Source organism: Oncorhynchus mykiss, chromosome 5 (genome assembly GCF_057628025.1).
Source record: "Oncorhynchus mykiss isolate SJ-2025 chromosome 5, ASM5762802v1, whole genome shotgun sequence".
NCBI classification, from domain to species: Eukaryota; Metazoa; Chordata; class Actinopteri; order Salmoniformes; family Salmonidae; genus Oncorhynchus; species Oncorhynchus mykiss.
The window spans coordinates 88960323-88988274 of NC_143026.1; the positions used below are offsets into that span (position 1 = coordinate 88960323).

At 39.6% G+C, this 27952-nt stretch overlaps 1 protein-coding gene across 6 annotated transcripts; it reads left to right on the forward strand.

Annotated features, from left to right (window-relative positions):
• Window positions 1-554: 554 nt before the first annotated feature.
• On the forward strand, window positions 555-27709 carry ptprc (protein tyrosine phosphatase receptor type C). Of its 6 annotated transcripts, XM_036978768.2 has the most exons (34): window positions 557-696; window positions 797-900; window positions 12159-12182; window positions 12432-12560; window positions 12867-12929; window positions 13073-13219; window positions 13314-13634; window positions 13866-13895; window positions 14010-14246; window positions 14582-14800; window positions 16402-16527; window positions 16625-16747; window positions 16891-17028; window positions 17300-17446; window positions 17720-17934; window positions 18232-18292; window positions 18558-18666; window positions 18887-18921; window positions 19151-19260; window positions 19491-19581; window positions 20241-20317; window positions 20478-20514; window positions 20694-20791; window positions 20998-21123; window positions 21590-21747; window positions 21951-22086; window positions 23548-23697; window positions 23916-24006; window positions 24383-24516; window positions 24670-24804; window positions 24931-25053; window positions 25701-25867; window positions 26235-26370; window positions 26638-27709. In XM_036978768.2, the coding sequence occupies exons 2-34, from the start codon at window positions 837-839 to the stop codon at window positions 26971-26973; spliced, it is 4293 nt and encodes a 1430-aa protein (XP_036834663.2). In that variant the 5' UTR covers window positions 557-696; window positions 797-836; the 3' UTR covers window positions 26974-27709. The 6 variants fall into 6 exon arrangements, with proteins under 6 accessions (XP_036834667.2, XP_036834663.2, XP_090092381.1 ...); XM_090236255.1 differs by lacking the exon at window positions 13314-13634; XM_090236254.1 differs by lacking the exon at window positions 12432-12560 and having other exon boundaries at window positions 574-696.
• Window positions 27710-27952: the final 243 nt, after the last annotated feature.

Below are 27952 nucleotides of genomic sequence, written 5' to 3' on the forward strand. Positions count from 1 at the left end.
TGACTGTCACTTCAAAAGAGTAGAGCACTTGTCAGAAGATGTACAACAGGCCAACAGAGTTGAAATGTAAAAAACATAATGTATCAGTAATAATTGCTTTTGTGTGAAAACACACAGAACAAACTAATATACCATTTGGCAGACACTTGTATCCAAAGCAACTTACAGTCATGTGTGCATACATTTTGTATGTGTGGCCCCGGTGGGAATCGAACCCACGACTCTTGGCATCGCAAGCACCACGCTAGACCAACTGAACCACACAGGACAAACTATATTATTCAACACTTATAACTCTGTTATATGGAAGTAATCCTTGTTTGTGAGTTCAAAAAGCCTTTTGTTTAACACTTTTACGGACAAATCAGCCATGCCTCACTGTGAGACCATGCCCTCTCTTTCTCTGAAGATTAGTTAAATGTCTAAACACACTTAAAGCCAGCCTACACTAAACAAACATATATATTTTGTATGTATCTGATGTTGTGCATCTCAGAGGAAAGATCAGAAGTGGAGGGAAGGAGATGTGTGGCGTAGATGAAATGGGACTTCCTGTAAAATAAGGTAAAGTACAGAGTCTCAGCTAGCTGTGACATCACTTGTCGCGTAGCGCTGAGGGACCAGAGGCGAGGTTTAGGGTTAGGGGAACACATTCAGGAAGCTGTGTCCGCTGATAAGACTGGAGGGAAGACATACGTAAAGACAAATACACACAATTTCAACGTTTTTTTTTGTTTTTTTGTTGTTGAGAATAAGACGGATAATTTGTAAGAGTTTCTTTTGGCGTTACCTTTAGGACGTATGGTCTCTGGGTAGTGTGATCGTCGCTCCTGGACATGGCAGGTCTCTATGGACTGAAGATCCTGCTGCTGTGTACTGGGCTCATAGAGCTGGCCATATGTAAGTACAGTATGATACCCATGGGATGGGGCTGATGGGAGGGCTGTTATCCCTTTAATGGTGACAGGGCTGTGGGGCCTAAATTCACCAATAAAGTACATCGAATTGTTTAAGAAAATGTAGCCCGATGCGATCACTCAAGGAGTGTAAGAGGTGCATTTAATAAGGTTGATCAAATCTAATTTACTTGAGGCATTTTTCTTCAGGAATTTCTAATGTTAACAATGGATCAATCATGTTTGAGAGAGGGATAAAGGGCTGTGGTTCAAGCAGGATATGGTGTACTTATTTTTCAGACCATTCAAATAACTTTGTTAGGTTTAACTATTAAAAGTGAGTTGGAATAGAGTAACTCTGAGATTGTCAAGTCCTTCTAAAAACTGTCTGGGTGGCGTCACCTGGAGGACTAGCTTTTAAAGAGGAGTCTGCTGAGTTGGTCCCCTCATGTTTCCCTCAGAGAAAGGACACACCTGATTAGTGATTAGTCAAGTTTTTACTCTTAACTTGATACACTAAAATGCATTCAGTGATTGGATATCTATCTAGATCAGGGACTTAACATCTAAGTAATACTCTGAAGCTAATACCTGCCTTTCACTGTGCAACAATGCTACATTCAAAACCTCTTGCTCTGTGTGCAAAAGTGCACCCTTGTTTGTGTATATTTAGCGTGAATCTCCAATACATGTTAATGTTCTGAATGTAGAATGTACTTCTACCAACTGCAGTAAGACACACAGAGTTCAGATGTGGGGTTCTTTTTAGACAGATCACAGCTCAACCACTTCCGTGTTCCATTTTGAGCGGCCTGTCTGCACTTCCTGGTAAAGCTATAGCTGAGGTCAGGGCCGGTCCTTGCCGTTCTGCCACACTAGGCGAGACCAAAAAATGCACCGGCAAAACTAGAATAGTCCCAGTAAGCAACATTAAAATAAAATATATATTTAAAATGTATATTTTCCAGATGCTGAATTTAGGTTCTGAATGAAAGGTGAAAAGATGTGTTTTCCATACGTTTATAATAAATATTTTCCAGGATGTTGAAAAAAACATATTTTCAAGATGTTGAAATCAGGTTAATTTGGGTTCTGAATGACAGTTGAAAATATGTATTTTCCAGATGTTGAAATCAGGCTCAGCTTTGATTCCGAATGAACGTTGAAAATATGTCATTTATAGCCTTGATTTATTTGGGACAAATCAAGACTAGTCCAGACCGTACAAAATGTGAACCAAACATTATTGATTTAGATTTGGTCTGTGGACCAATCTAAATCAATGTCCGTGGACGTGGAAGTCAGGCCGGTCCAAAAAAAGAATTCCAAAAGGCGTCGGCCCATGCTTACTGAGGTGTAGCCTACAGTATTGCCTGAAATTCAATTTTATGAATGCCCATCTATGTGGTAAGCCTACCGTTTTTAAAGCACAAAAAAATAAGAAAAAAAGAGGGCTCGTGCTTAGTGGGGTGTAGCCTACCGTGTCGGCCACGATGGGATTTTATGAATGCCCATCCATGTGGTAGGCCCACAATTTTGTAAAACAGGCCGTTGAGTTGGCTTTATTAATCCTGATTCCTGTAACTAATCAATTTGGCTATTTAATCTATGAATATCAGCAACCCAACGTTATCTGGGGTTATCGTGAGCCTATTTGCAATGTGTTTACACAGCGGGAAATGCAGAGGTATTTTCTTTTTCGCTATTTTCAGATTGTCAAAAATGTTTAGGATACAAACTTGAAACCACTGATCATGACAATGAGGTGAAACTTGTGATTGTCCATTCTATATTGTCCATTTTACTTTAACCTGTCTTGGTTTTAGGATATGTTGTTTGTTAACATGACATTTTTTATTTGATTGGGTACTTTACTTTAGGCTATTTGATCTGGAGAAACCTGATGTAAAACGTGTCTGTCTCATTACATTGTCATCCATTTTTATCTCCAGCCTGTAGGCTACAGAAAAGGCCACATACTCTTTCTTCCGCATATGTAGATGTCAATGTCTGCTACATGATTTATGTTAGAGAATTTTTTTGACGGAACGTTGGTGGAGTTCTGCAGCGATGCATCTCTCCAACAGCATCCTGGAGAGGCGCGCTGGGAGTGGTGGGAGCGCGCTGGCAGTGGACAAGCAAAATATTTTGTGCCCCTACCTTTGACAAAGTGGATACTGCTTATCACAGGAGGGCATCAACGCCCACCTAAAAAGCTGTCATTGTTTTGGGGCAGAATTACGTGAGGTTTTATGTATTGTTGTTGGAGGTACATCTTGATCAGTACAGCTCAGAAAATTTCACCCTCGTCAATCTTCCGCAATAGGCGATGGCCTCTTCCTGCCTAATAAGCGTGTCCCGGCGGTGGCTGAGATGAAACTTAAGAAAATGACGAGAGAAAAGCAGAAGCCTTTGAAATGAAGAAGCGGTGTTGAAATGTTCATAGAGCTGTATGATTAAAACAGCGTTTCAGGAAGGAGAGGGGGATGTGGTGAAGAGGGGGATGAGGCTTAGCAGAACAACATCTTATCTGTAAATGTAAATTATAGAGAGACAGAGAGAGAGCAAGGCTGTGCATATACCTTTTTTTGGGGGGGGGGGGGGGGGGGGGTGTAGTGTAATGCAAAAACAAGAAAAATGTATCCATTACTATTATATCCATTACTACAGCCATTACATATCAATTATTATATCCATTATTATATCCATTATTATATCCATTACTACATCCATTACCGTATCAATTATTATATCCATTATTATATCCATTACTATATCCATTGTTATATCCATTACCATATCAATTATTATATCCATTACTATATCCATTATTATATCCATTATTATATCCATTACTATATCTATTACTATATCCATTACTATATCCATTACTATATCCATTATTATATCCATTATTATATCCATTACTACATCCATTACCATATCAATTATTATATCCATTATTATATCCATTACTATATCCATTGTTATATCCATTACCATATCAATTATTATATCCATTACTATATCCATTATTATATCCATTACTATATCCATTACAATATCAATTATTATATCCATTACTAAATCCATTACTGTATCCATTACTATATAAATTACTATATCCATTATTATATCCATTACTATATCCATTACTATATCCATTATTATATCCATTACTTTATCCATTACTATATCCATTACTACATCCATTATTACATCCATTACTATATCCATTATTATATCCATTACTATATCCATTACTATATCCATTACTATATCAATTATTATATCCATTACTATATCCATTACTATATCAATTATTATATCCATTACTATATCAATTATTATATCCATTACTATATCCATTACTATATCAATTATCATATTCAATACTTTATCCATTACTATATCTATTACTATATCCAATAATACATCCATTACCATGGATGTATGAAAACAAGAAAAAATGTATGAAATGTTGTATGAAAACAAGAAAAATTGATCCATTACTATATCCATTACCATATCAATTATTATATCCATTATTATATACATTAATACATCAATTATTAAATCCATTACTTTATCCATTACTATATCTATTACTATATCCATTACTTTATCCATTACTATATCCATTATTATATCCATTACTATATCCATTACTATATCAATTATTATATCCAAACCAACTCCATTTGTTGCCATTATCATGTATCCCAGTGGTCTTGCTGACATTTTGACCCTCAACGCCCCAAAAATAATGGTACAAAACTTGTGAGTCACTTAACTTGGCTCATCTGAAATATGACAACGATCAATCAAATCGCAAAATAAAATATACAATCACATACTGTTTTAATAAAAAAAAGTCAAGGTACAATATCACATTTAAAGTCAAGGTACAATATCACATTTAAAGCCATAGTCTTGTTTTAACTCCAAGGGAAAAAAATTGTCTTTGACTTCAATGATAAACTGAAATAGTTGCTCTTTAAAACCAGAAGATTGCAAATTAATGTGAATATTAAACAAAAAACTAAAAGTTCAAATCAATACATCAGGCTTTCCATCTATACAGTACGTTCCATGTTCTAGCAGAGATGAGTCTGTAGTAGATTGATAAACTGTATTTCTGATGGATGATTAACATAGGCCAAGTCTGTTTGCCAGGAAAATCTGGAGGAAATGAAACAAGTTATTTCTAGTCACTAATCAGGATATGCGCATTCACCTTTGCGCGCCAATGCCGGTGACTAGTCATTGGTCAACAATCAAGACGAGCAACTTTTGGGTTCTGAAGCATACAGTGCATTTGTAAAGTATTCAGATCCCTTGACTTTCTCCACATTTTGTTACGTTACAGCCTTATTCTAAATTTTTATTTGATTTTTTATTCTCATTAATCTACAGTGCCTTGCGAAAGTATTCGGCCCCCTTGAACTTTGCGACCTTTTGCCACATTTCAGGCTTCAAACATAAAGATATAAAACTGTATTTTTTTGTGAAGAATCAACAACAAGTGGGACACAATCGTGAAGTGGAACGACATTTATTGGATATTTCAAACTTTTTTAACAAATCAAAAACTGAGAAATTGGGCGTGCAAAATTATTCAGCCCCCTTAAGTTAATACTTTGTAGCGCCACCTTTTGCTGCGATTACAGATGTAAGTCGCTTGGGGTATGTCTCTATCAGTTTTGCACATCGAGAGACTGACATTTTTTCCCATTCCTCCTTGCAAAACAGCTCGAGCTCAGTGAGGTTGGATGGAGAGCATTTGTGAACAGCAGTTTTCAGTTCTTTCCACAGATTCTCGATTGGATTCAGGTCTGGACTTTGACTTGGCCATTCTAACACCTGGATATGTTTATTTTTGAACCATTCCATTGTAGATTTTGCTTTATGTTTTGGATCATTGTCTTGTTGGAAGACAAATCTCCGTCCCAGTCTCAGGTCTTTTGCAGACTCCATCAGGTTTTCTTCCAGAATGGTCCTGTATTTGCCTCCATCCATCTTCCCATCAATTTTAACCATCTTCCCTGTCCCTGCTGAAGAAAAGCAGGCCCAAACCATGATGCTGCCACCACCATGTTTGACATTGGGGATGGTGTGTTCAGCTGTGTTGCTTTTACGCCAAACATAACGTTTTGCATTGTTGCCAAAAAGTTCAATTTTGGTTTCATCTGACCAGAGCACCTTCTTCCACATGTTTGGTGTGTCTCCCAGGTGGCTTGTGGCAAACTTTAAACAACACTTTTTATGGATATCTTTAAGAAATGGCTTTCTTCTTGCCACTCTTCCATAAAGGCCAGATTTGTGCAATATACGACTGATTGTTGTCCTATGGACAGAGTCTCCCACCTCAGTTGTAGATCTCTGCAGTTCATCCAGAGTGATCATGGGCCTCTTGGCTGCATCTCTGATCAGTCTTCTCCTTGTATGAGCTGAAAGTTTAGAGGGACGGCCAGGTCTTGGTAGATCTGCAGTGGTCTGATACTCCTTCCATTTCAATATTATCGCTTGCACAGTGCTCCTTGGGATGTTTAAAGCTTGGGAAATCTTTTTGTATCCAAATCCGGCTTTAAACTTCTTCACAACAGTATCTCGGACCTGCCTGGTGTGTTCCTTGTTCTTCATGATGCTCTCTGCGCTTTTAACGGACCTCTGAGACTATCACAGTGCAGATGCATTGATACGGAGACTTGATTACACACAGGTGGATTGTACTTATCATCATTAGTCATTTAGGTCAACATTGGATCATTCAGAGATCCTAACTGAACTTCTGAAGAGAGTTTGCTGCACTGAAAGTAAAGGGGCTGAATAAAGGGGCTGAATAATTTTGAACGCCCAATTTTTCAGTTTTTGATTTGTTAAAAAAGTTTGAAATATCCAATAAATGTTGTTCCACTTCATGATTGTGTCCCACTTGTTGTTGATTCTTCACAAAAAAATACAGTTTTATATCTTTATGTTTGAAGCCTGAAATGTGGCAAAAGGTCGCAAAGTTCAAGGGGGCCGAATACTTTCGCAAGGCACTGTATATTAATACCCCATAATGACAAGTAAAAACAGTTTTTTTTATGTTTGCACATGTATAAAAAATAAAATGTCAAATTTACATAAGTATTCAAGACCCTTTACTCAGTACTTTGTTGAAGCACCTTCGGCAGCCATTACAGCATCAAGTCTTCTTGGGAATGACGCTACAAGCTTGGCACACCTTTATTTGGGGAGTTTCTCCCATTCTTCTCTGCAGATCCTCTCAAGCTCTGTCAGGTTGGATGGAGAGCGTTGCTGCTCAGGGTTCAAGACCAGGCTCGGGCTGAGCTACTCAAGGACATTCAAAGACTTGTCCCGAAGCCACTCCTGCGTTGTATTGGCTGTGTTCCTAGGGTTGTTGTCCTGTTGGAAGGTGAACCTTCGCCCCAGTCTGAGGCCCTGAGCGCTCTGGAGCTGGTTTTCATCAAGGATCTATGTTCTTTGCTCTGTTCATCTTTCCCTCAATCCTGACTAGTCTCCCGGTCTCTGCCGCTGAAAAACATCCCTACAGCAAGATGCTGCCACCACCATACTTCACCATAGGGATGGTGCCAGGTTTCCTCCAGAAGTGACGTTTGGCATTCACTTCAATATTGGTTTCATCAGTTCAGAGAATCTTGTTTCTCGTGATCTGAGAGTGCTTTAGGTGCCTTTTGGCAAACTCCATTTGGCTGCCATGTCCCTACCATAATGGCCTGATTGGTGGAGTGCTGCAGGGATGGTTGTCCTTCTGGAATTTTCTCCCATCTCCACATAGGAACTCTGGAGCTCTGTCATAGTGACCATCAGGTTCTTGGTCACCTTCCTGACCAAGGCCCTTCTCCCCCGATTGCTCAGTTTAGCCGGGTGGCCAGCTCTAGGAAGAGTCTTGGTGGTTCCAAACTTCTTCCATTTAAGAATGATGGAGGCCACTGTGCTCTTGGGGACCTTCAACGATGCAGACATTTTTTAGTACCCTCCCCCAGATCTGTGCCTTGACACAATCCTGTCTCAGAGCTCTACGGACAATTCCTTCAACCTCATGGCTTGGTTTTTGCTCTGACATGCACTGTCAACTGTGGGACCTTATATAGACAGGTGTGTGCCTTCCCAAATCATGTCCAATCAATTGGACATGTCCAATCAAGTTGTAGAAACATCTAAAGCATGATCAATAGAAACAGGATGTGCCTGAGCTCAATTTGGAGTCTCATATCAAAGGGTCTGAATACTGATGTAAATAAAGTATGTCTGTTTATTTTCTGTTTATTTTATTTTTTTATACATTTTCAAACCTTACCAAAAACCAGTTTTTGCTTTGTCATTATGGGATATTTTGTGTAGATTGATGAGGAAATAAAGCAACGTAAGAAAATGTGGAAAAAGTAAGGGGTCTGAATACTTTCCAAATGCACTGTACATATATATATGACTAGTATATATGACTATATATGACTATATATATATATACTATATATGCATATATATATATATATATATATATATATATATATATATATATATATATATATATATATATATATATGACTAGTATATATGACTATATATATATATATATATGTATATAGTGCCTTCAGAAAGTATTCACACACAATACCCCATAATGTGGAATTGTGTTTTTTGACATTTTTACAAATTAATAAAAAATTAAATGCAGAAATGTCCTCAGTCAAAAAGTAGTCAACCCATTTGTTGTGGCAAGCCTAAATAAGTTCAGGAGTAAACATTTGCTTAATAAGTTGCATGGAATCACTCTGCAATAATAGCATTTAACATGATCATACTCAGTGATGTGTTGTATTGGATTTGCCCCAAACATAACACTTTTTATTCAGGACATAAAGTAAATTTCTTTGTCACATTTTGGCAGTTTTATTTTAGTGCCTTATTGCAAACAGGATGTGTTTGTTGTATTGTTTTGGAATATTTGTATTCTGTATAGGCTTCCGTCTTTTCACTCTGTCATTATTAAGGTGAGTGAGTATTGTGGAGTAACTACAATGTTGTTGATCCATCCTCAGTTTTCTCCCATCACATCATTAAACTCTAACTTTTTCAAAGACAACATTGGCCTCATGGTGAAATCCCTGAGCGGTTTCCTTCCTCTCTGGCAACTATATTTGTTTGTAAATGGGTGTATTGATACACCATCCAATGTGTAATTCATAACTTCACCATGCTCAAAGGGATATTCAATATCTGCTTTTTAAAAATGCATTTAGGTGCCCTTCTTTGCGAGACATTGTATGGGTGGGGTACAGAGATGAGGAAGTCATTTAAAAGTCATGTTAAACGAACACTATTATTGTACAGTCCATTCAATTTTTATTTTTTTTTACCCCCTTTTTTCTCCCCAATTTCGTGGTATCCAATTGTTGTTTGTAGTAGCTACTATCTTGTCTCACAACTCCCGTACGGGCTCGGGAGAGACGAAGGCTGAATGTCATGCGTCCTCCGATACACAACCCAACTAGCCGTACTGCTTCTTAACACAGCGCGCATCCAACCGCACCAATGTGTCGGAGCACCGTGCACCTGGCAACCTTGGCTAGCGCGCACTGCGCCCGGCCCGCCACAGGAGTCGCGATGAGACAAGGAGATCCCTACCGACCAATCCCTCCCTAACCCGGATGACGCTAGGCCAATTGTGCGTCGCCCCACGGACCTCTCGGTCGCGGCCGGTTACGAGAGAGCCTGGGCGCGAACCCAGGGACTCTGATGCTGCAGTACAGCGCCCTTAACCACTGCGCCACCCGGGAGGCCAGTCCATGCAACTTATTATGTGATTTGTTTAACACATGTTAACTCCTGAATATATTTAGGCTTGCCATAACAAAGTGGTTGAATACTCATTCAGTAAAGACATTTTAAATGTTTCATTTTTTATTAATTTGTAAAACAAAAATGATATATTCCACTTTGACATTATGGGGTATTGTGTGTAGACCACTGACTCTCAATCTCAATTTAATTATTTTTAAATTCAGGCTGTAACACAATAAAATGTGGAACAAATCAAGGGGTGTGAAAACTTTCTGAAGTCACTGTATATATATTTATATATTTTTTTATATACAGGGCTGAGAATATTTCCTGAAGAAAGTTTCACATCATTTGATTTTTTCAACATTTAGTGGTGTTTCAGCCTGAATTTAAAATGGATTAAATGTAGATTTTGAGAGAGAGATTGGGGTAGATAGCCTTCGTCACATCTCGCCTTGGCCATCTTTATCACGTTATCACACCCCACCTTGGCCATCTTTATCACGTTATCACACCCCAACTTGGCCATCTTGCCATTAATGAGAACGAGCCACCAGAACCCCTACAAGCCTCTATGCAAAGTACATAGCAACCAGCTCTCCATTAATAAGTAAAGGCGTAGCTTCCTCTTGATGGTCGATTTTTTTGTTGTCTCAAACGCAACTGCAAACAACCTACACTGGATGTGTGAAGACATTTCACTTCTGCAATCAAACTTTGATAGCAGACTTACTGGTGGTTCACCCACTACCTCAGTTACATATTCACAAACTGAGAGTAACACCTTTCAATCCTGAAGAGGTGTAGTAGTGTGAAAAAGTAACAAAAAGAATCCCCAGCCAGTCACAACAGCAGCATCTGACCAGGTTTTCATTGGGTGGGCAGACCAGTAAAATGCAGTGCAGGGTGCGTCTCCCTTGGAAACACTAAAACACAGAAACCAGAGTTGAGCAAAAACAACAAAAAAAAACACTTCCTGAAGTCTAATTATTGTTCAAGCAGCCTCTGTCACATTCTCGTTTCTGTTGTATGTCTCTGTTCAAATGGAAGAGAAACACAGTGTTATAGCAGTTTATTTTGGGTTGAATACTTCTATAGCTCTAAGAGCATTCTTTCTGTTTCATTTTTGTGTCGTTTTGTATGAGTCCTATGAAGGAAAATACTAGCGGGTCAAACCAAAGCAAGTGTATGCTGAAACATTGTGACAACCTAATTGTATTGAAATAAGGAAGTAAACATTTTAAGTCGCTGCTTTTTGCATTTTGCCTTAGAAGCTCAGGGTTTGGGTTACAGGAAATCCAGCACAATGTTAACAGCACAAATCATCTAAAGTAGACCAGACCTTAAAGGTGTAATTGGGTCTGGAACATTCCATACCTATCTCATGTGATGTAAAAAATACAATTAAAATAAATAAAACAAATATATATATATATATATATATATATATATATATTTAAAATGGTCAAGAGCCTTGGTGCGTTCACACCTGTGTGCATTATAGTCAAACATCATACTGTACATCTGCAGTTGGGACAAAACTGAAGATGAACGATTGCTGTTCGTAGAACAGAAAGGGGATTGGGTTCTCATCTCTGGGCTTGATGAGAAGCAGGAAACTGTGGTCGGATGCTGAAATAGAGTGTTCGCTCTGCTCCGAGTTACCATGGCTACCAGGTTATGCCACACTCACACTCACACACAAACCACCACTGCTAACAACTCCCTTTCCTCCCCGGCTAGCTACGAGCAGTAAGGAAGTCAATATATACACCACAGGAGGCTGGTGCCACCTTAACTGGGGAGGACGGATTCATAGTAACGGTTGGAACGGAATGGTATCGAATTCATCAAATCAAATCAAATGTATTTATATAGCCCTTCGTACATCAGCTGATATCTCAAAGTGCTGTACAGAAACCAAGCCTAAAACCCCAAACAGCAAGCAATGCAGGTGTAGAAGCACGGTGGCTAGGAAAAACTCCCTAGAAAGGCCAAAACCTAGGAAGAAACCTAGAGAGGAACCAGGCTATGTGGGGTGGCCAGTCCTCTTCTGGCTGTGCCGGGTGGAGATTATAACAGAACATGGCCAAGATGTTCAAATGTTCATAAATGACCAGCATGGTCGAATAATAATAAGGCAGAACAGTTGAAACTGGAGCAGCAGCAATTCATCAAACACAGAGCTTCCATTCCATTTTCTAGCCGTTCTCTGCTCAGCAGCCTCCTGTGATATACAGGGTAAAGCCTTGGAGGAAGTTATGTGCTTGATAAATCTGACCAAATACAATGTTGGTCGATGTTTATAGCAGTTCATTTCAGATAAATACGTTTTCAGATTGATGTGATGTTAGATAGTAATGTTGGCCATAAGACCTTGATGATGATATAAATGTGTGAATGTAAAAGTGACAATGACAAAACCATAATTCTCTTCTCTTCATTTTATAGGTGACGGGGATAAAACTTCGGAAGGTCAGTTGGTCTTAAAATTATTCTCTAATTCATGTCTTTATCCCCCAGAATCAGTCATGATTTGTCCACATCTGAAGGTGACCGTTGCATGATTGCAGATGCTATTCACATTAATGCTCAGAGGCAGCAACAAGGTGTCCAGCTCCAAAGTTGGTCAACCCCATAGAGATCCTATGCTTCTACATTTAGCTCTATGGGGTAAAATCTTCATCTCAGCCTCTCACTCTCACTCTCACTCTCTCATCCAAGGCTCCACAACAACAATACCCCCACCAGGAACAGTAGCCATCACCAACAAACCCCCAAGCATTCCCATCACACCTTTAAACTCTCAGACAGCATCCATCTCAACCACTCCTCCACCCATAAATGAGCAAGGTAAATACTACACTGGAGTGTCCGGGTGTAGGCGACCTCCGTTTACATCAGTGATATGTTTGATTTCTCTCTCTAAAGTGAAGTCAGAGTGTTAGTTGTAAAATGTCAGTTGTGGTGATTTTGAACACACTGTCTATGTCACGGACGAAACATGGTTTGGTAAGTTCAGAATAAGAACAAGAGCATTGTAGTTTTGAGCCTCCATCAGTCAACCAACCAACCAACCAACTATCCACTCACTTCTCTCCTGCCTCAACTCTCCCCAACAGAAACTTGCAGCACTCACTCTGTCACTTTTATCCACAGACAAAAGCAACATCTCCACTCCTTCACCCACACAATCCACCAAGAATGCAAACGACTCCACAGGTAAACCTGCAAAGCAGAATCTCTCATAGAGTCATGCTGGATCTGTTGATCAGCTCCATTACCAGGAGCTGATCACATCATTTTTTACATTTATTTTGTTATTTATTGTGATTTCTCTCTCTAACTGAGATGATTTGTATCAGGCCCCTTACTTCCAAACACCACCACCATCACCACCATCACCACCATCACCACGACGACCACTACCACTCTCTCACCTTCACTCAGTTTGCTTACCCCCACCTCAAACATCATCACTCAGGCATCAAGCCAAGCTACCCTCTCCAACGGTAATGTATACCTCCTCCATTATAACGTCTGTTAATGCTGTAAAATGTGTTGTTTCTGTCTCACATCAAAAGTGTGTCGTTCTCTATTTTATAGCAACTGGCGACTCGAGCACAAGCACTTCTTACCCTGCAAGCACCCTCAACCAAACCCAGACATCTGACCCTGCAAGCACCCTCAACCAAACCCAGACATCTGACCCTGCAAGCACCCTCAACCAAACCCAGACATCTGACCCTGCAAACACCCTCAACCAAACCCAAGCCTTTCCTACAAACACCTCCACCTCTCAAACCCAGGCTTTGCCTACAAGCAACTACACCTCTCAAACCCAGGCTTTGCCTACAAACACTCCACCCATCCACAACCAAACCTCACCTGCAAGCACCCTGACTTCCACTACAGCTATCCCCACAGGTTGGCCTCTCCTCCATGGGATGCTGTGTTGTGTCCATTGATAGTAGATCATGTTTCTCCTACTGTTGTGATGTTGTAATGGAATGTTGTGATGTTGTAATGGAATGTTGTGATGCTTTAATGGAATGTTGTGATGTTGTAATGGAATGTTGTGATGTTGTAATGGATTGTTGTGACGTTGTAATGTAACGTTGTCCTCGTGGATTCTCACCTGTCTGTTCCGTCTTTCAGGCAGCCAGACTAAACCAACACCGCCAAAGTGTGAGTTCCAATTCCTTGGTTTGAGATGCATTCTAAGACTGTGCATGATAGGGATAGTTCACCTGAATAAATTAATTAATAAATAATGATCAATCTTTTCATTTAATCTTATAGGTACATACACGGTCACACCTGTCACCTATGGCTTTCAGATTGACTTAAAGGCCTCAACCTCCGACACATACAACATATCGTACCAGGATGAATCAGGAAAACACATTACTGTTGAGCATCAAACGGTGAACTCCACTATTGTGGTATCATTGAAGCCTTGCAGGAAATACACTTTTACAAAGATTCAGCCTGAATGTGAACTCCAAGGAAATAGCACTCTGAGGACTGAGAAAATGGGTATGTCAAAGGCACTGAGCATACACTGTTTAATAAGGTATTATTTGTGAATTACATATGAACTAATAATCCTTATTAAATCCTGTGGCTAAATAATGCTTTGGAGGAAAACAAATTGTGGGATGTAACAGTCACTGTGTTTAGTAGTAACATATAGGGAGGGATCTTTTTAGGTTGAATCTCAATACAATGACAAATTACTTACTTATAATAACTATTATGTAAAATCACTTGTAGTTAACTAGCTGTAGACTATGATACTTATCTAAAATAATACATGTTGGAAAAATTGTTAAAAATCTATATTTCTTTTAACAAATGTTTGCACGATTTAGATGACCTAGAGTTTTCCACCAACACGAAGCCGGGATATTTGTGTTATGTGACGAAATGGGATATCAGTGATGCTGAATGGAACAGTCCTGTTATCATTTGGGACAAAAACAACTGTTTTCAGCTTTTAGATGAACATTTCTGCACAAACTTCACAACCAATGTAGCTGTGCCTGGAGATTGCAGTGTCAACATCAGCAAAACTATACCAATAACAGCAGGTGAGATTACTATAAATACTCAGAAAGAAAAGTATTTAAAAGGTTAAACGGGAATTACTCAACAGCAAAGGACATTTCTCACTCACTATGACCTGCTATCCTTTATTTAAACAATCCTGACCAACAGTGTACAGTGCATTCAGAAAGTACAGTACATGACGCTACAAGCTTGGCACACCTTTATTTGGGGAGTTTCTCACATTCTTCTCTGCAGATCCTCTCAAGCTTTGTCAGGTTGGATGGGGAGTGTCGCTGCACAGCTATTTTCAGGTCTTTCCATAGATGGTCAATCGTGTTCAAGTCCGGGCTCTGGCTGGGCAACTCAAGGACATTCAGAGACTTGTCCCGAAGCCACTCCTGCTTTGTCTTGGCTGTGTGCTCAGGGTCGTTGTCCTGTTGGACAACGGCCCCAGTTTGAGGTCCTGAGAGCTCTGGAGCAGGTTTTCATCAAGGATCTATCTGTACTTTGCTCCATTAATCTTTCCCTCGATCCCGACTAGTCTCCCAGTCCCTGCTGCTGAAAAACCTCCCCAGAGCATGATGCTGCCACCACCATGCTTCACCGTAGGGATGGTGCCATGTTTCCTCCAGACGTGATGCTTGTCATTCAGGCCAAAGAGTTCAATCTTGGTTTCATCAGACCAGAGAATCTTGTTTCTCATGGTCTGAGAGTCCTTTAGGTGGCTTTTGGCAAACTCCAAGCAGGCTGTCATGTGCCTTTCACTGAGGAGTGGCTTCCGTCTGGCCACTCTACCATAAAGGCCTGATTGGTGGAGTCCTGCAGAGACGGTTGTCCTTCTGGAAGGTTCTCACATCTCCACAGAGGAACTCTAGAACTCTGGCATAGTGACCATCGGGTTCTTGTTCACCTCTCTGACCAAGGTATTTCTCCCCCGGGCGGTCAGCTCTAGGAATCTTGGTGGTTCCAAACTTCTTCTATTTAAGAATGATGGAGGCCACTGTGTTCTTGAGGACCTTCAATGCTGCAGAAATGTTTTAGTACCCTTCCCCAGTGCCTTGACACAATCCTGTCTCGGAGCTCTAAGGACAATTCCTTCAACCTCATGGCTTGGTTTTTGCTCTGACATGCACTATCAACTGTGGGACCTTATATAGCCAGGCCAAATCATGTCCAATCAATTGAATGTACTACAGGTGGACTCCAATAAAGTTGTAGAAACATCTCAAGCATAATCAATGGAAACAGGATGCACCGGAGATCAATTTCGAGTCTCATAGCAAAGGGTCTGAATACTTATAATTAATGTGCAAACATTTAAAAAAACTTGTTTTCGCTTTGTCATTATGGGGTATTGTTTTGTAGATTGGTCAGGATTTGTATTTATTTAATACATTTGAGAATAATGCTGGAACATAACAACTTGTGGAAAAGGGAAGGTGTCTGAACACTTTCCAAATGCACTGTATACTCTTATAAGATTAGTCCAAATGAGGACTAAAAGAGATCCTAATCAAGTAAAATATCAAAGGCTGTGGCCACATTTTACACGGCTGCTGATAAACCATAATTTGTTAACCAGTATCACTAATTTGACTCTTTTGTGCATGGCTATAATTAAATCTTTCCTATTTTGAAACAGAGTATTCTGCAGTCAAACATTCTCCCAATCTGGAATTCAAAAATGTACTCCCTGTTGAAATAGTATGGAAAAACAAGCCAAAAAACTGTAGCCCTAAAGATCTGGACATTCATTACACCTGTGAAGGTAAAAATAATGTTTCCACATTTCATACGAATTTACATATGATAACAATTTATTTTTTCAAAAGAAGAAATCACTAATATTCTTGTTTTTGTCCCAGGAAACAGCGGGTCTATCAACTTGACTGATTTGGAACCCTTTCAGAAATACAACTGTAGTGGAAAGATTACTCACAACAGTAAAGTCATCAATACCAAGTCCATTGACGTTGAAATCAAGTGTAGTAAGTTATTATACAAACATTTTTTAAGATAAACTCTCCCTCGACTTAAACATTTGAATACTGAAAATAGCCTATAACAAGACATAACATGCATTTATTTCAGTATCACTATGATCATATTATTCTTATATTTCACTCCGTAGAAGTGGACATTACCCAAACGTCTACAAACACAAACACCTCCATAAGCCTTAAATGGACCAATGACAGCATTAACTGCCCCCAAAATACTCAGCTATTTCACTTCTGCGTTTCCTGTAGAATTGAGACTGAAGTTAAAGGTAAGCTACAATTTTCAGAGACATTTTAAGTAATTATTTTACCCACCAAACAAATTAACCTTATTTTAATGATAAGTCCCTATGGAAAGCACAGGTATGTATGTTTTCCTAAAGATGTGGTTGCCTTTACAATTGTATGTCCGTGGCAGCTTGTAGAATAAGCAGTTGCCTCAGGTGGGAGATGAGATCATTTATATATATATTTAAAACAAACAACTAACTGATAAGAATTTCAGATCAAGCTTTGACTCCTTTTTCATCCATTTTTCAGCTTGTTACAAAACGGATGAATTACATTATGATTTTAATAAATTGCAGCCGTTCACAAATTATATCTGTTCAATTGAGCTACGGTACAAAAACATGAGCTACGATACATTCCCAAATGTGTCTGAGACAATCCAAACTGCACCTGGAGGTAAGTGTGACATACGTTGCATATATCATTTCATTCACAATATATAGCAATATGGTGATTTTTAACATACTGCAGCAATCTTTACACGATGCAGATGTTGAAGTGAAGGGTGCTGAGTAAAAATGTTTCTGAACCGTAGTAAATTATCATAGAATATGAAGTGGAAGAATGCAGTTCACAACAGGCCTATATGAAATAACTGCTTCACATCTGTTGGGATCTGTGAACAGGATGACCATAATGTAATCTGTTGCCTATGTTTGTGTTTGACAGTACCTGATGAGGTGGGGGGAAAAAAACTGAGTGTGACTTATACTCAGAACAATGCTTTTACCATTACATGTGAGGAATTAAAGCCAGTTCAGTGGAAGGGAAAAGAGAAGTGGTACATTGCAACGATCACTGGGTCTGAGACAAAACAACAAAAACATAAAAAATGCAATTTTACATTTGCGGACCTCAGCTATTTAACAGACTACACAGTTCAGGTACGTTATTCAACATTCATACAGTAAAACCTAATGTATTGACTATGCTGTAATATATCGTGGCATTAGATACTGCTGAATGAAATGCTCTATGTACTGTATGTAGATGAGTTAAACAGAAGATGTAGAAATGGTGTTTCACCATTATGTCTCTCAGGTAATGTGTTCACATAGTCAGGATGATCATTAACGAGAGTATTGGCTTGATTATTGTGCATTCCTGTTAACCCAGTGGGTTTGTGGGGACCAGGAACTATTGTGGTGCATGGATCATATATGAATGTCTTATTTTTTCAGATCGTTGCATTCAATGGGAAATACGAGAGTAAACAAATAGAAACACAAATTACTACTCGCTGTAAGTAGTTTTACATGTACAGAATCTTATGCAGAAGCCTGCAATAAATATATTCAAGTCAGGCTGATTAAAATGATACACTTTGTATGAATATTACCTTTCTCTGACTCCAATTAACAAAATAATATGACTTTGATGAACTGTATGAACAAGTAGCCATTTATCCCTCCTCCTCCCTCCATTCATGGTAGGCTAAACAGCATTCAGTGTTGCTATTACATTGTTGAGTAAATGTCCCTTTACCACTCTTCACATCTGTTTTCAGACAATGACAAAGCTGTGATTGGGTTCCTTGTGTTCCTCATCATCCTGACGTCTCTGGCTCTCCTCTTCGTTCTCTACAAGATCTACATCCTGCAGCGCAAGAAGTCCAAGTTAGTATTTAGTCAGTCCCTGTCGGACAGGAAGTCTCTAAATGCTACAGTAGGCTTCAGATTACCTTCAGATTGTATTTGAAGAGGTAGCTGTGTAAGTAGTAGCTTTGTTAGATCCATTCTAGTTTGGCTATTTAGTGCTGTAGATTATACAGTAGAGGAATGGTATTCAACCGTACAGTAGATCTGCTATCCTCTGATATTACTGTTTGTTCCACAGCAACAATGATGAACAGATTGAGCTGATTCAGCCAAGTAAGTGAATATTTCTTCCAATTTGATCAGATTGAGACGCTCTTAAACAGAGCCATCTACTTTAAGTGCATAGGGACACACGCTTGCTGAACTCCATCAATTTAATGAGTAGATGTCCTATGACTGTTGCAAGACTATAGACTCTTCTACCCTTTGAACTCTCTCCATGAAAACCTTTCAAAAAGATACAATCTCTTCCTGTTCCTGTATGATGATTGGTGTTTCCTAGGTGATGAGGAGAACCTGCTGAACGTGGAGCCAATCGGATCTGAGGTGCTTCTGGACGCCTACAAGAGGAAAATCGCCGATGAGGGACGTCTTTTCCTTCAGGAGTTTCAGGTGAATGTTAGAATCCCACAACCTCCTGGCCAATCAGCAGTCTTAGACACTTAGGAAAAGACACAAACAAAGGTTAGAAATCAAATGGTAAATTACTCTGGATTTACTGTTTCTTTCGCGACGTGTTGAGTCTATTTCTAGGGCAGATACTTACTGTATGTTTCCCAGACACCTAACCTCAGCTCCAGTGATTCCACCATTCAGCTCACAGATCCCATCTCTCCCTACAGAGCATCCCCAGGATCTTCAGCCGCAACACGGTCAGAGAGGCCAAGAAGTCCTGCAACCAGCCCAAGAACCGCTACGTAGACATCCTCCCATGTAAGTGGTCCTATGTGAACACTGCTGTCCCAAGGCAGAACACATTATCCTATATGAACACTGCTGTCCCAAGGCAGAACACATTATCCTATATGAACACTGCTGTCCCAAGGCAGAACACATTATCCTATATGAACACTGCTGTCCCAAGGCAGAACACATTATCCTATATGAACACTGCTGTCCCAAGGCAGAACACATTATCCTATATGAACACTGATGTCCCAAGGCAGAACACATTATCCTATATGAACACTGCTGTCTGAAGGCAAAACCCCTGATCCTATATGAACCCTGCTGTCTGAAGGAAAAACACCTGATCCTATATGAACCCTGCTGTCTGAAGGAAAAAACCCCTGATCCTATATGAACCCTGCTGTCTGAAGGCAAAACACCTGATCCTATGTGAACCCTGCTGTCTGAAGGAAAAACACCTGATCCTATATGAACCCTGCTGTCTGAAGGCAAAAACACCTGATCCTATATGAACCCTGCTGTCTGAAGGCAAAACCCCTGATCCTATATGAACCCTGCTGTCTCAAGGCAGAACACATTATCCTATATGAACACTGCTGTCCCAAGGCAGAACACCTGATCCTATGTGAACACTGCTCCTCTCAGATCAGTGAAGTTATTTCCTTATGTCTCGGTCCAATCAGACGACTACAACCGTGTCCAGCTGACCAGTGGTAATGGAGAGACTGGCTGTGACTACATCAACGCCAGCTTCATCGATGTAAGGAACACTTGTTCGCTTTTAACAGTCATGTTATCTCATCATTTACCTACATGGTTAAAATAGTAAATATATAGTGATTACTATACATAGCAATTAGTAATGATACTAACTTATTTTGTACCTATTGTGTGCTGTGCCAAATTGTCTTTCGTTACAGGGTTTCAAGGAGTCTAAGAAGTACATCGCAGCTCAAGGTTAAGGACTGTTTTTACCGATGATTATCTTTACACACTGAATCGTGTAGTGTTGTGTTGGCCTTGCGTCTTTATTCTGCAACGTGGTGTGTGTGTGCGTGTGTGTGTGCGTGTGTGTGTGTGTGTGTGTGTGTGTGTGTGCGTGTGCGTGCGTGCGCGTGTGCGTGTGTGTGTGGTAGGTCCCAAGGAAGAGACAGTGGGGGATTTCTGGAGGATGGTTTGGGAGCAACAGTCCTCTATCATCGTCATGGTAACACGTTGTGAGGAGAGTAACAGGGTAAGCAAATAACAATAAAACTCTTCTGTTTATACGCTTAACACGTTTGTGTGCATGTTGCTCGGGTTTGCAAAGCAGAGCTTCCTTTCCATTACACCCGCGGCTCAAACCAGAACAACAGGAAAAGACGGCTCGTCCTCTGAAGATGTTTTCCTATGACATTTAACTGGCATTTACCTGTTTCTGTGTTGTTTTTTCCCCTGTAGAACAAGTGTGCCCAGTACTGGCCGTCTCCTGAAAGGGAGGTGGAGATCTTTGAGGGGTTTGTTGTGAAGCTGAACAGAGAAGAGCACTGTCCCGATTACATCATCCGTCACCTCAGCTTGACCAACGTGAGTCAGTATTCACAGGGTTAATACAGCGATATCTGTTATTTTTAAATACACAAACACGGTAAAACAAACACTCTCTTGATAAACTGCCAAAACTAAACTAAAATTATATATCAAAGTCACTGAATGTCTGATTAGGATTAAGATACAAATGGTATGAAGTTGGCTGGTCACCCCATGCACCTCTATACAGATGTAGGATCTTCATTTGATCACCCTGTTGTTGCAGGAAATGCAAACCTGTATTTGAGTTTTAAAAAGGCTTTTAAAGTTTGTAATTTCCACTTTAAAATGTCAGACTTAATTTGCCCTAACAAAAAATACACCAACCCCTACAAAAATGTCCATTAATTATATTCCACACCATAATTCAGATTTCCTGTTACTGCAGGATTTTTTTCCTGCTGTGAGAAACTGGTCAAATTAAGATCCTACACCTGTATGTACGTGTGGTGTGTGTGTGTAGAAGAGGGAGAAGAGTGCAGAGAGGGAGGTGACCCACATCCAGTTCACCAGCTGGCCAGACCACGGCGTGCCGGGAGAGCCACACCTCCTGCTGAAGCTGAGGCGACGCGTCAACGCCTTCAAGAACCTCTTCAGTGGACCCATAGTCATCCACTGCAGGTAGAAAACCACACACACACACACACACACACACACACACACACACACACACAGGATTGTACTTTACATTTGTTGACCTCTCTTTATTCAAAATGTGTTTTGTTTTTTTAGTTGCCATTTTTCTATACTGTTGGGAGTTTTTGTGTCCAGAATGAGATATTTGTGTGTGATTGTTCATAATTTCACCATACTACTTTGTGCAGCGCTGGAGTGGGGAGAACAGGCACCTACATGGGAATTGATGCCATGATGGAGGGGCTGGAGGCTGAGGGCAGAGTGGACATCTACGGATACGTGGTCAAGCTACGGCGCCAGAGATGCCTCATGGTTCAAGTGGAGGTAAGTTGTCATCACATTAGACTATGAGTTTCTATCCATTAGACTATGATATGTATATTAACCTGTGTGTATTATTAAGTATTAATGTGTGTTTTAACCTGTGTGGATTATTAAGTATTAATGTGTGTATTAGCCTGTGTGTATTATTAAGTATTAATGTGTATATTAACCTGTGTGTATTATTAAGTATTAATGTGTATATTAACCTGTGTGGATTATTAAGTATTAATGTGTGTATTAACCTGTGTGTATTATTAAGTATTAATGTGTATATTAACCTGTGTGTATTATTAAGTATTGATGTGTGTATTAACCTGTGTGTATTATTAAGTATTAATGTGTGTATTATTGTGTATTAATGTGTGTATTATTAAGTATTAATGTGTATATTAACCAGTGTGTATTATTAAGTATTAATGTGTATATTAACCTGTGTGTATTATTAAGCATGAATGTGTGTATTAATGTGTGTATTATTAAGTATTAATGTGTATATTAACCTGTGTGTATTATCAAGTATTAATGTGTGTATTAATGTGTGTATTATTAAGTATTAATGTGTGTATTAACCTGTGTGTATTATTAAGTATTAATGTGTATATTAACCTGTGTGTATTATTAAGTATTGATGTGTGTATTAACCTGTGTGTATTATTAAGTATTAATGTGTATATTAACCTGTGTGTATTATTAAGTATTAATGTGTGTATTAATGTGTGTATTATTAAGTATTAATGTGTATATTAACCTGTGTGTATTATTAAGTATTAATGTGTGTATTAACCTGTGTGTATTATTAAGTATTAATGTGTATATTAACCTGTGTGTATTATTAAGTATTGATGTGTGTATTAACCTGTGTGTATTATTAAGTATTAATGTGTATATTAACCTGTGTGTATTATTAAGTATTAATGTGTGTATTAACCTGTGTGTATTATTAAGTATTAATCTGTGTGTATTATTAAGTATTAATGTGTGTATTAATGTGTGTATTATTAATATTAATGTATGTATTACCCTGGGTGTATTATTAAGTATTAATGTGTGTATTATTATGTATTAATGTGTGTATTAACCTGGGTGTATTATTACGTATTATGGTGTGTATTAATGTGTGTATTATTAAGTATTAATGTGTGTATTATTAAGTATTAATGTGTGTTAACCTGGGTGTATTATTAAGTATTAATGTGTGTATTATTAAGTATTAATGTGTATTAACCTGTGTGTATTATTACGTATTAAGGTGTGCATTAATGTGTGTATTATTAAGTATTAATGTGTTTATTAACCTGGGTGTATTATTAAATATTAATGTGTGTATTATTAAGTATTAATGTGTGTATTAACCTGTGTGTATTATTACGTATTAAGGTGTGTATTATTGTGTGTAATATTATGTATTATTGTGTGTATTATTGAGTATTAATGTGTGTATTAACCTGTGTGTCCGGTCAGGCTCAGTACATCCTGATCCATCAGGCTCTGATAGAACACAACCAGTTTGGAGAGACAGAGATCTCCCTGGCAGAGCTGCACCCAACACTGGGCACACTCAAACAGAGAGACCCTGGTAACGAGCCTACTCTGCTGGAGGCAGAGTTCCAGGTCAGTCTAACTTATTCACTTATTCCTTCTGTTATTACTTCCTGTCCCTTCATCTCTTACTTCCTGTCCCTTCATCCATTCTTGCTTCCCTCTGTCATTTCTTTCCTCTGTCATTTCTTCCTTTCTTCCCATCCACTGTTCCATTCCCGTCTTTCCTATGTAATAAACGTGTTACCAGAGTACTTCAACTAGTTTTCTGTGACCGTTCTGTGATGTAGAGACTTCCACGGTACAAGAACTGGCGGACATTCAACACGGGGATCAACGAGGAGAACAAGAAGAAAAACCGCTCCTCTTCTGTTATTCCATGTGAGTACAGCATTCAGCCAGATCCAGCACAGTATCATTTGTTGTTAATAATAATAATAATAATACATTTAAGTTTAGTTCTATTAATTGTCCAAAAGTACGGCCCGCTTTCTCACTCTATATTTCCATAAAATCTTCACAAAAATGTCTTACTGTATGTCATTCCCAAACATTCTATGAACTTATGAAAATGTGAAAATGACCATGTTTTTTTAAAAAGATGTCATTCTTCCTTGGGGTGTATATGAACTGAATGTAATACGATTTCATGTTGCTAAAACGCTTTCAGTTTCACTTTAAGAAGTCTTCCTTGAAGAGTTCCTCAGATAGGTTTCCCTTCCTAAAACTGACTGGTATTTGAAACCATTCCAATCAGACGACTACAACAGGGTTCTGGTGAAGCTCGAGGACGAGAGCAGCCATGACCAGGACGACGATAACGATGACGATGACTCTTCTGACGAAGAGGACGAGGAGTCCACCAAATACATCAACGCCACACAGATAGATGTACATACCACATTTTACATTTGAGAAATTTTAAGTAATTTAACAGACACAAGATTATTGATGTGAGACAAAAATGGATCTCACTCAAAATGATTTTCACTCAAAATGAAATTGAATCCCGTGAACCATTTAAAGTACGTTCATCTCGCTTAGGGTTACTGGTGTCAGAGGAGTCTGATAGCAGCCCAGGGTCCTCTAGCCGACACCACAGGAGACTTCTGGCAGATGGTCTTCCAGAAGAAGGTCAATACCATCGTCATGCTGTCAGACCTCACAGAAGGAGACCAGGTGGGTCCCAAAACAGGGGGGGGGGGGGGGGGGTCTAAGAACCTCTGTTATATACAGCAGTGCTATTCTAATGCATTGTGTGAATGTATTGTTTGAGCGAGTCAGTGTTTTTCTCTGCATGCGTAGGAGTTCTGTTCAGCGTACTGGGGAGAGGAAAAGAAAACCTTCAGGGACATCGAGGTGGAGTTGAAGGCCACAGAAACCCTCCCAGCGTACACCACTCGCAGTCTCCAAATCCGTCACCCTAAGGTAACTGGTAACTAACCGTAGGGAATGTCTAGGGGCTGTTCCCACTTATGTACGTCAGACAATGTGATAACTCTCCTCCAACTTAAAAAAAATAAGTATCTTCATGAAGAACTTAAGGAAATTAAAATGTGTTTGTGTCAACTTTGTCACTGTTTTAATATTGGCCTTTGAATCCAAGAAAAGTATTATGGAAAGTATTATGAAAGGTAAGTAAAGTGAACCTGAACTCAACGAAACCCATATACTGTATTACCTCTGGACATTTTTATTTAACTAGGCAAGTCAGTTAAGAACAAATTCTTATTTTCAATGCCTGTTCAGGGGCAGAAGGACAGATTTGTACCGTGTCAGCTCGGGGGTTTGAACTTGCAACCTTCCGGTTACTAGTCCACCACTCTAACCACTAGGCTACCCTGCCACCCCAGTACTGGTACTCCTTGTATGTAGCCTCGTTATTGTTTGTGTTGTGTTACTATTTCCTTTTTTATTTAGCAAAATATGTGTCTTACTGTTGGGAATGGGCTCTCAAGTAACTAGCAGCCCAGGGTCCTCTAGCCAGGGTCCTCTAACTACACCTGTAGTATTCCACGCATGTGACCAATAAAATGTGATTTGAACAACAACAAAAACCCATCCTGTCCCTACAGAGGAAAGACAGTCGGCAGGTGAAACAGTACCAGTTCCTGAAGTGGGCGGGACGAGAACTCCCAGAGAAGCCTCAGGATTTGATGGACATGATCAAGAACATCAAGCAGACCTGTGGCTATGGCAACAGCAAGGCAGAGAGGATCCTGCCTGTTGTGGTCCACTGCAAGTGAGTCACAGTCTCAGAGCCATTCTAGACATTGTTTACATATCTGCCTGCTCTTGGAGGCATCTGGATTTGTAAGATGAGTCAAAAACCCTACTCTTTACTGAATCAAAACCCTACTCTCTACTGAATCAAAACCCTACTCTTTACTGAGTCATTGCCCTACTCTTTAATGAGTCAATGCCCTACTCTTTACTGAATCAAAACCCTACTCCTTACTGAGTCAATGCCCTACTCTTTACTGAATCAAAACCCTACTCTTTACTGAATCAAAACCCTACTCTTTACTGAGTCATTGCCCTACTCTTTAATGAGTCAATGCCCTACTCTTTACTGAGTCAATGCCCTCCATCCCTCCATTTTCTCACAGTGATGGCTCGTCTCGCTCCGGGGTCTTCTGTGCGTTGTGGAACATCATGGACAGTGCCGAGACAGAGAAACTGGTTGACGTGTTCCAGGTGGCCAAGGCTCTGCGCAAGGAGAGGCAAGGCATGATCCACAGCCTGGTAAGTAGGACACATGTTGGCCTACTGTACCCTGGTCTGAACAAATACTGTTGCACATTTCCAAATTGTATTGTGGGTATGATGTACAAGGTCGTAAATGTGTCAAATGCAACATGCATTAGGACTATCTGTTGGTTTCTGTTCCAAGGTAGCTTATCATCTAGTTCAGCCACGGTCTCAATGAGGATTGTCCCTAGAAGGGTGAGTGTTGGTATGGTTCTCTCTCTCACCGCTGTCTGTCTGTCTCTGTGTTTGTCACCCTGTCAGGAGCAGTACCAGTTTCTGTATGACGCCGTGGAGGGATCGTTTCCTATTCAGAACGGGGAAGTGAAGCAGCCAGCCACCGCCCCGGCTGCAGCAGCTGACTCCATCCAGGTCGTCAACGAGACCAAAGCAGAGCAGCCTGCCAGCGCTACCACAGCCACCCAGCAGGGGGCAGAGGTGGTGAAGGAGGCAGTAGAGAGCACTCCCCTAGTGGCAGGGAAAGAAGCAGGTGCTGCAGCAGAGGGCAATGAGGATGAGGCTGCAGAGCCAGGTAGCCCTACAGAGAAAACCCCTCTGGGGGGGTCTAGTAACGGCCCCGCTGTCACCCTGGAGGTGTGACAGAACCTATATAAAGACGCTTGAACGGGATATTAGTACTTCAGTGCCTTTTACAGTGTTAGTGTTCAGTGGTCAGTAGAGGGATATAGGAGAGTTGGTGTACTTGGTTTAATTACTCCTTGAATGTATTATACATGTAAAGCTTTCATTTGAAGTTAACATGTGTTTTGAAATGGATTTTTATGCCATTTAAAAAAATGTTTTTATAGCTTTATTTCTGTAAAATTATGACTTGGCGTATTTTCAGATTCAAACTAAGGGCTTTTTTTTCAATCCATATCGTGGAAATTCAGCACAAAAGACAAATTCACATTTTTTAAAGGGAAATATTCCTGCTTTGGAAGAGACGGCATTCACGCTAATATGTCGGCTCAATTGGAAATTATCTTTACATTTTGACCACGAAATCTGTAACGCTTCAGCGATATGGTTTGAATAGAGCCCTAAATTACGTATTGGGGCCATGGTAGGGTAAACTGTGTTAGAAATTGCAAAATGTGTGCTATTTTGACAAGCAAAGTAAATGGAAAACTTTGCACTACATTGCTGTTTTCAAACTACAGTTCTCTTTTATTTTTGCTTTTTTAGTATATATATTGATAAATGGTTAAGTGAAGGCTGTCATTTTAATATTAGGTTCGCTATTTTCTGTACTATCATAAGCGTAAATCAAATTTGTATATTAATTTAGAATAAGCAGTACTTTTGTTCTGAAATAAAGGAGTGTCAAAACGTTTCACGGTGAATTCAAAATCTTCTAAAGATATTTAGGCTGCTGCTCCTCGGCTGTTAGTACACCATGTCCACCTCCTTCCTCTTGCTGTGAAAAGACCGTGAGCAGTTGGCCGAACGCTTTAACCAGAAAAAAATATTTACCTCGGCGTGCTGAGCTTAGATTGTAAAGTCACGCTGGACAACAGTATCTGCTAACTGACAGAGCAAATATGTAAACTGGCTCAAACCAAGTAGCCTAAGCCAT

What these genes read in the sequence shown, in the direction of transcription:
- ptprc (XM_036978768.2), top strand. Translation starts at nt 837, where the DNA reads ATGGCAGGTCTCTATGGACTGAAGATCCTGCTGCTGTGTACTGGGCTC. An exon ending in CTGCAGCGCAAGAAGTCCAA is followed by an intron (nt 18,667 to 18,886) that starts GTTAGTATTTAG and finishes TTTGTTCCACAG; the next exon opens with CAACAATGATGAACAGATTG. An exon ending in TTTTCCTTCAGGAGTTTCAG is followed by an intron (nt 19,261 to 19,490) that starts GTGAATGTTAGA and finishes CTCTCCCTACAG; the next exon opens with AGCATCCCCAGGATCTTCAG.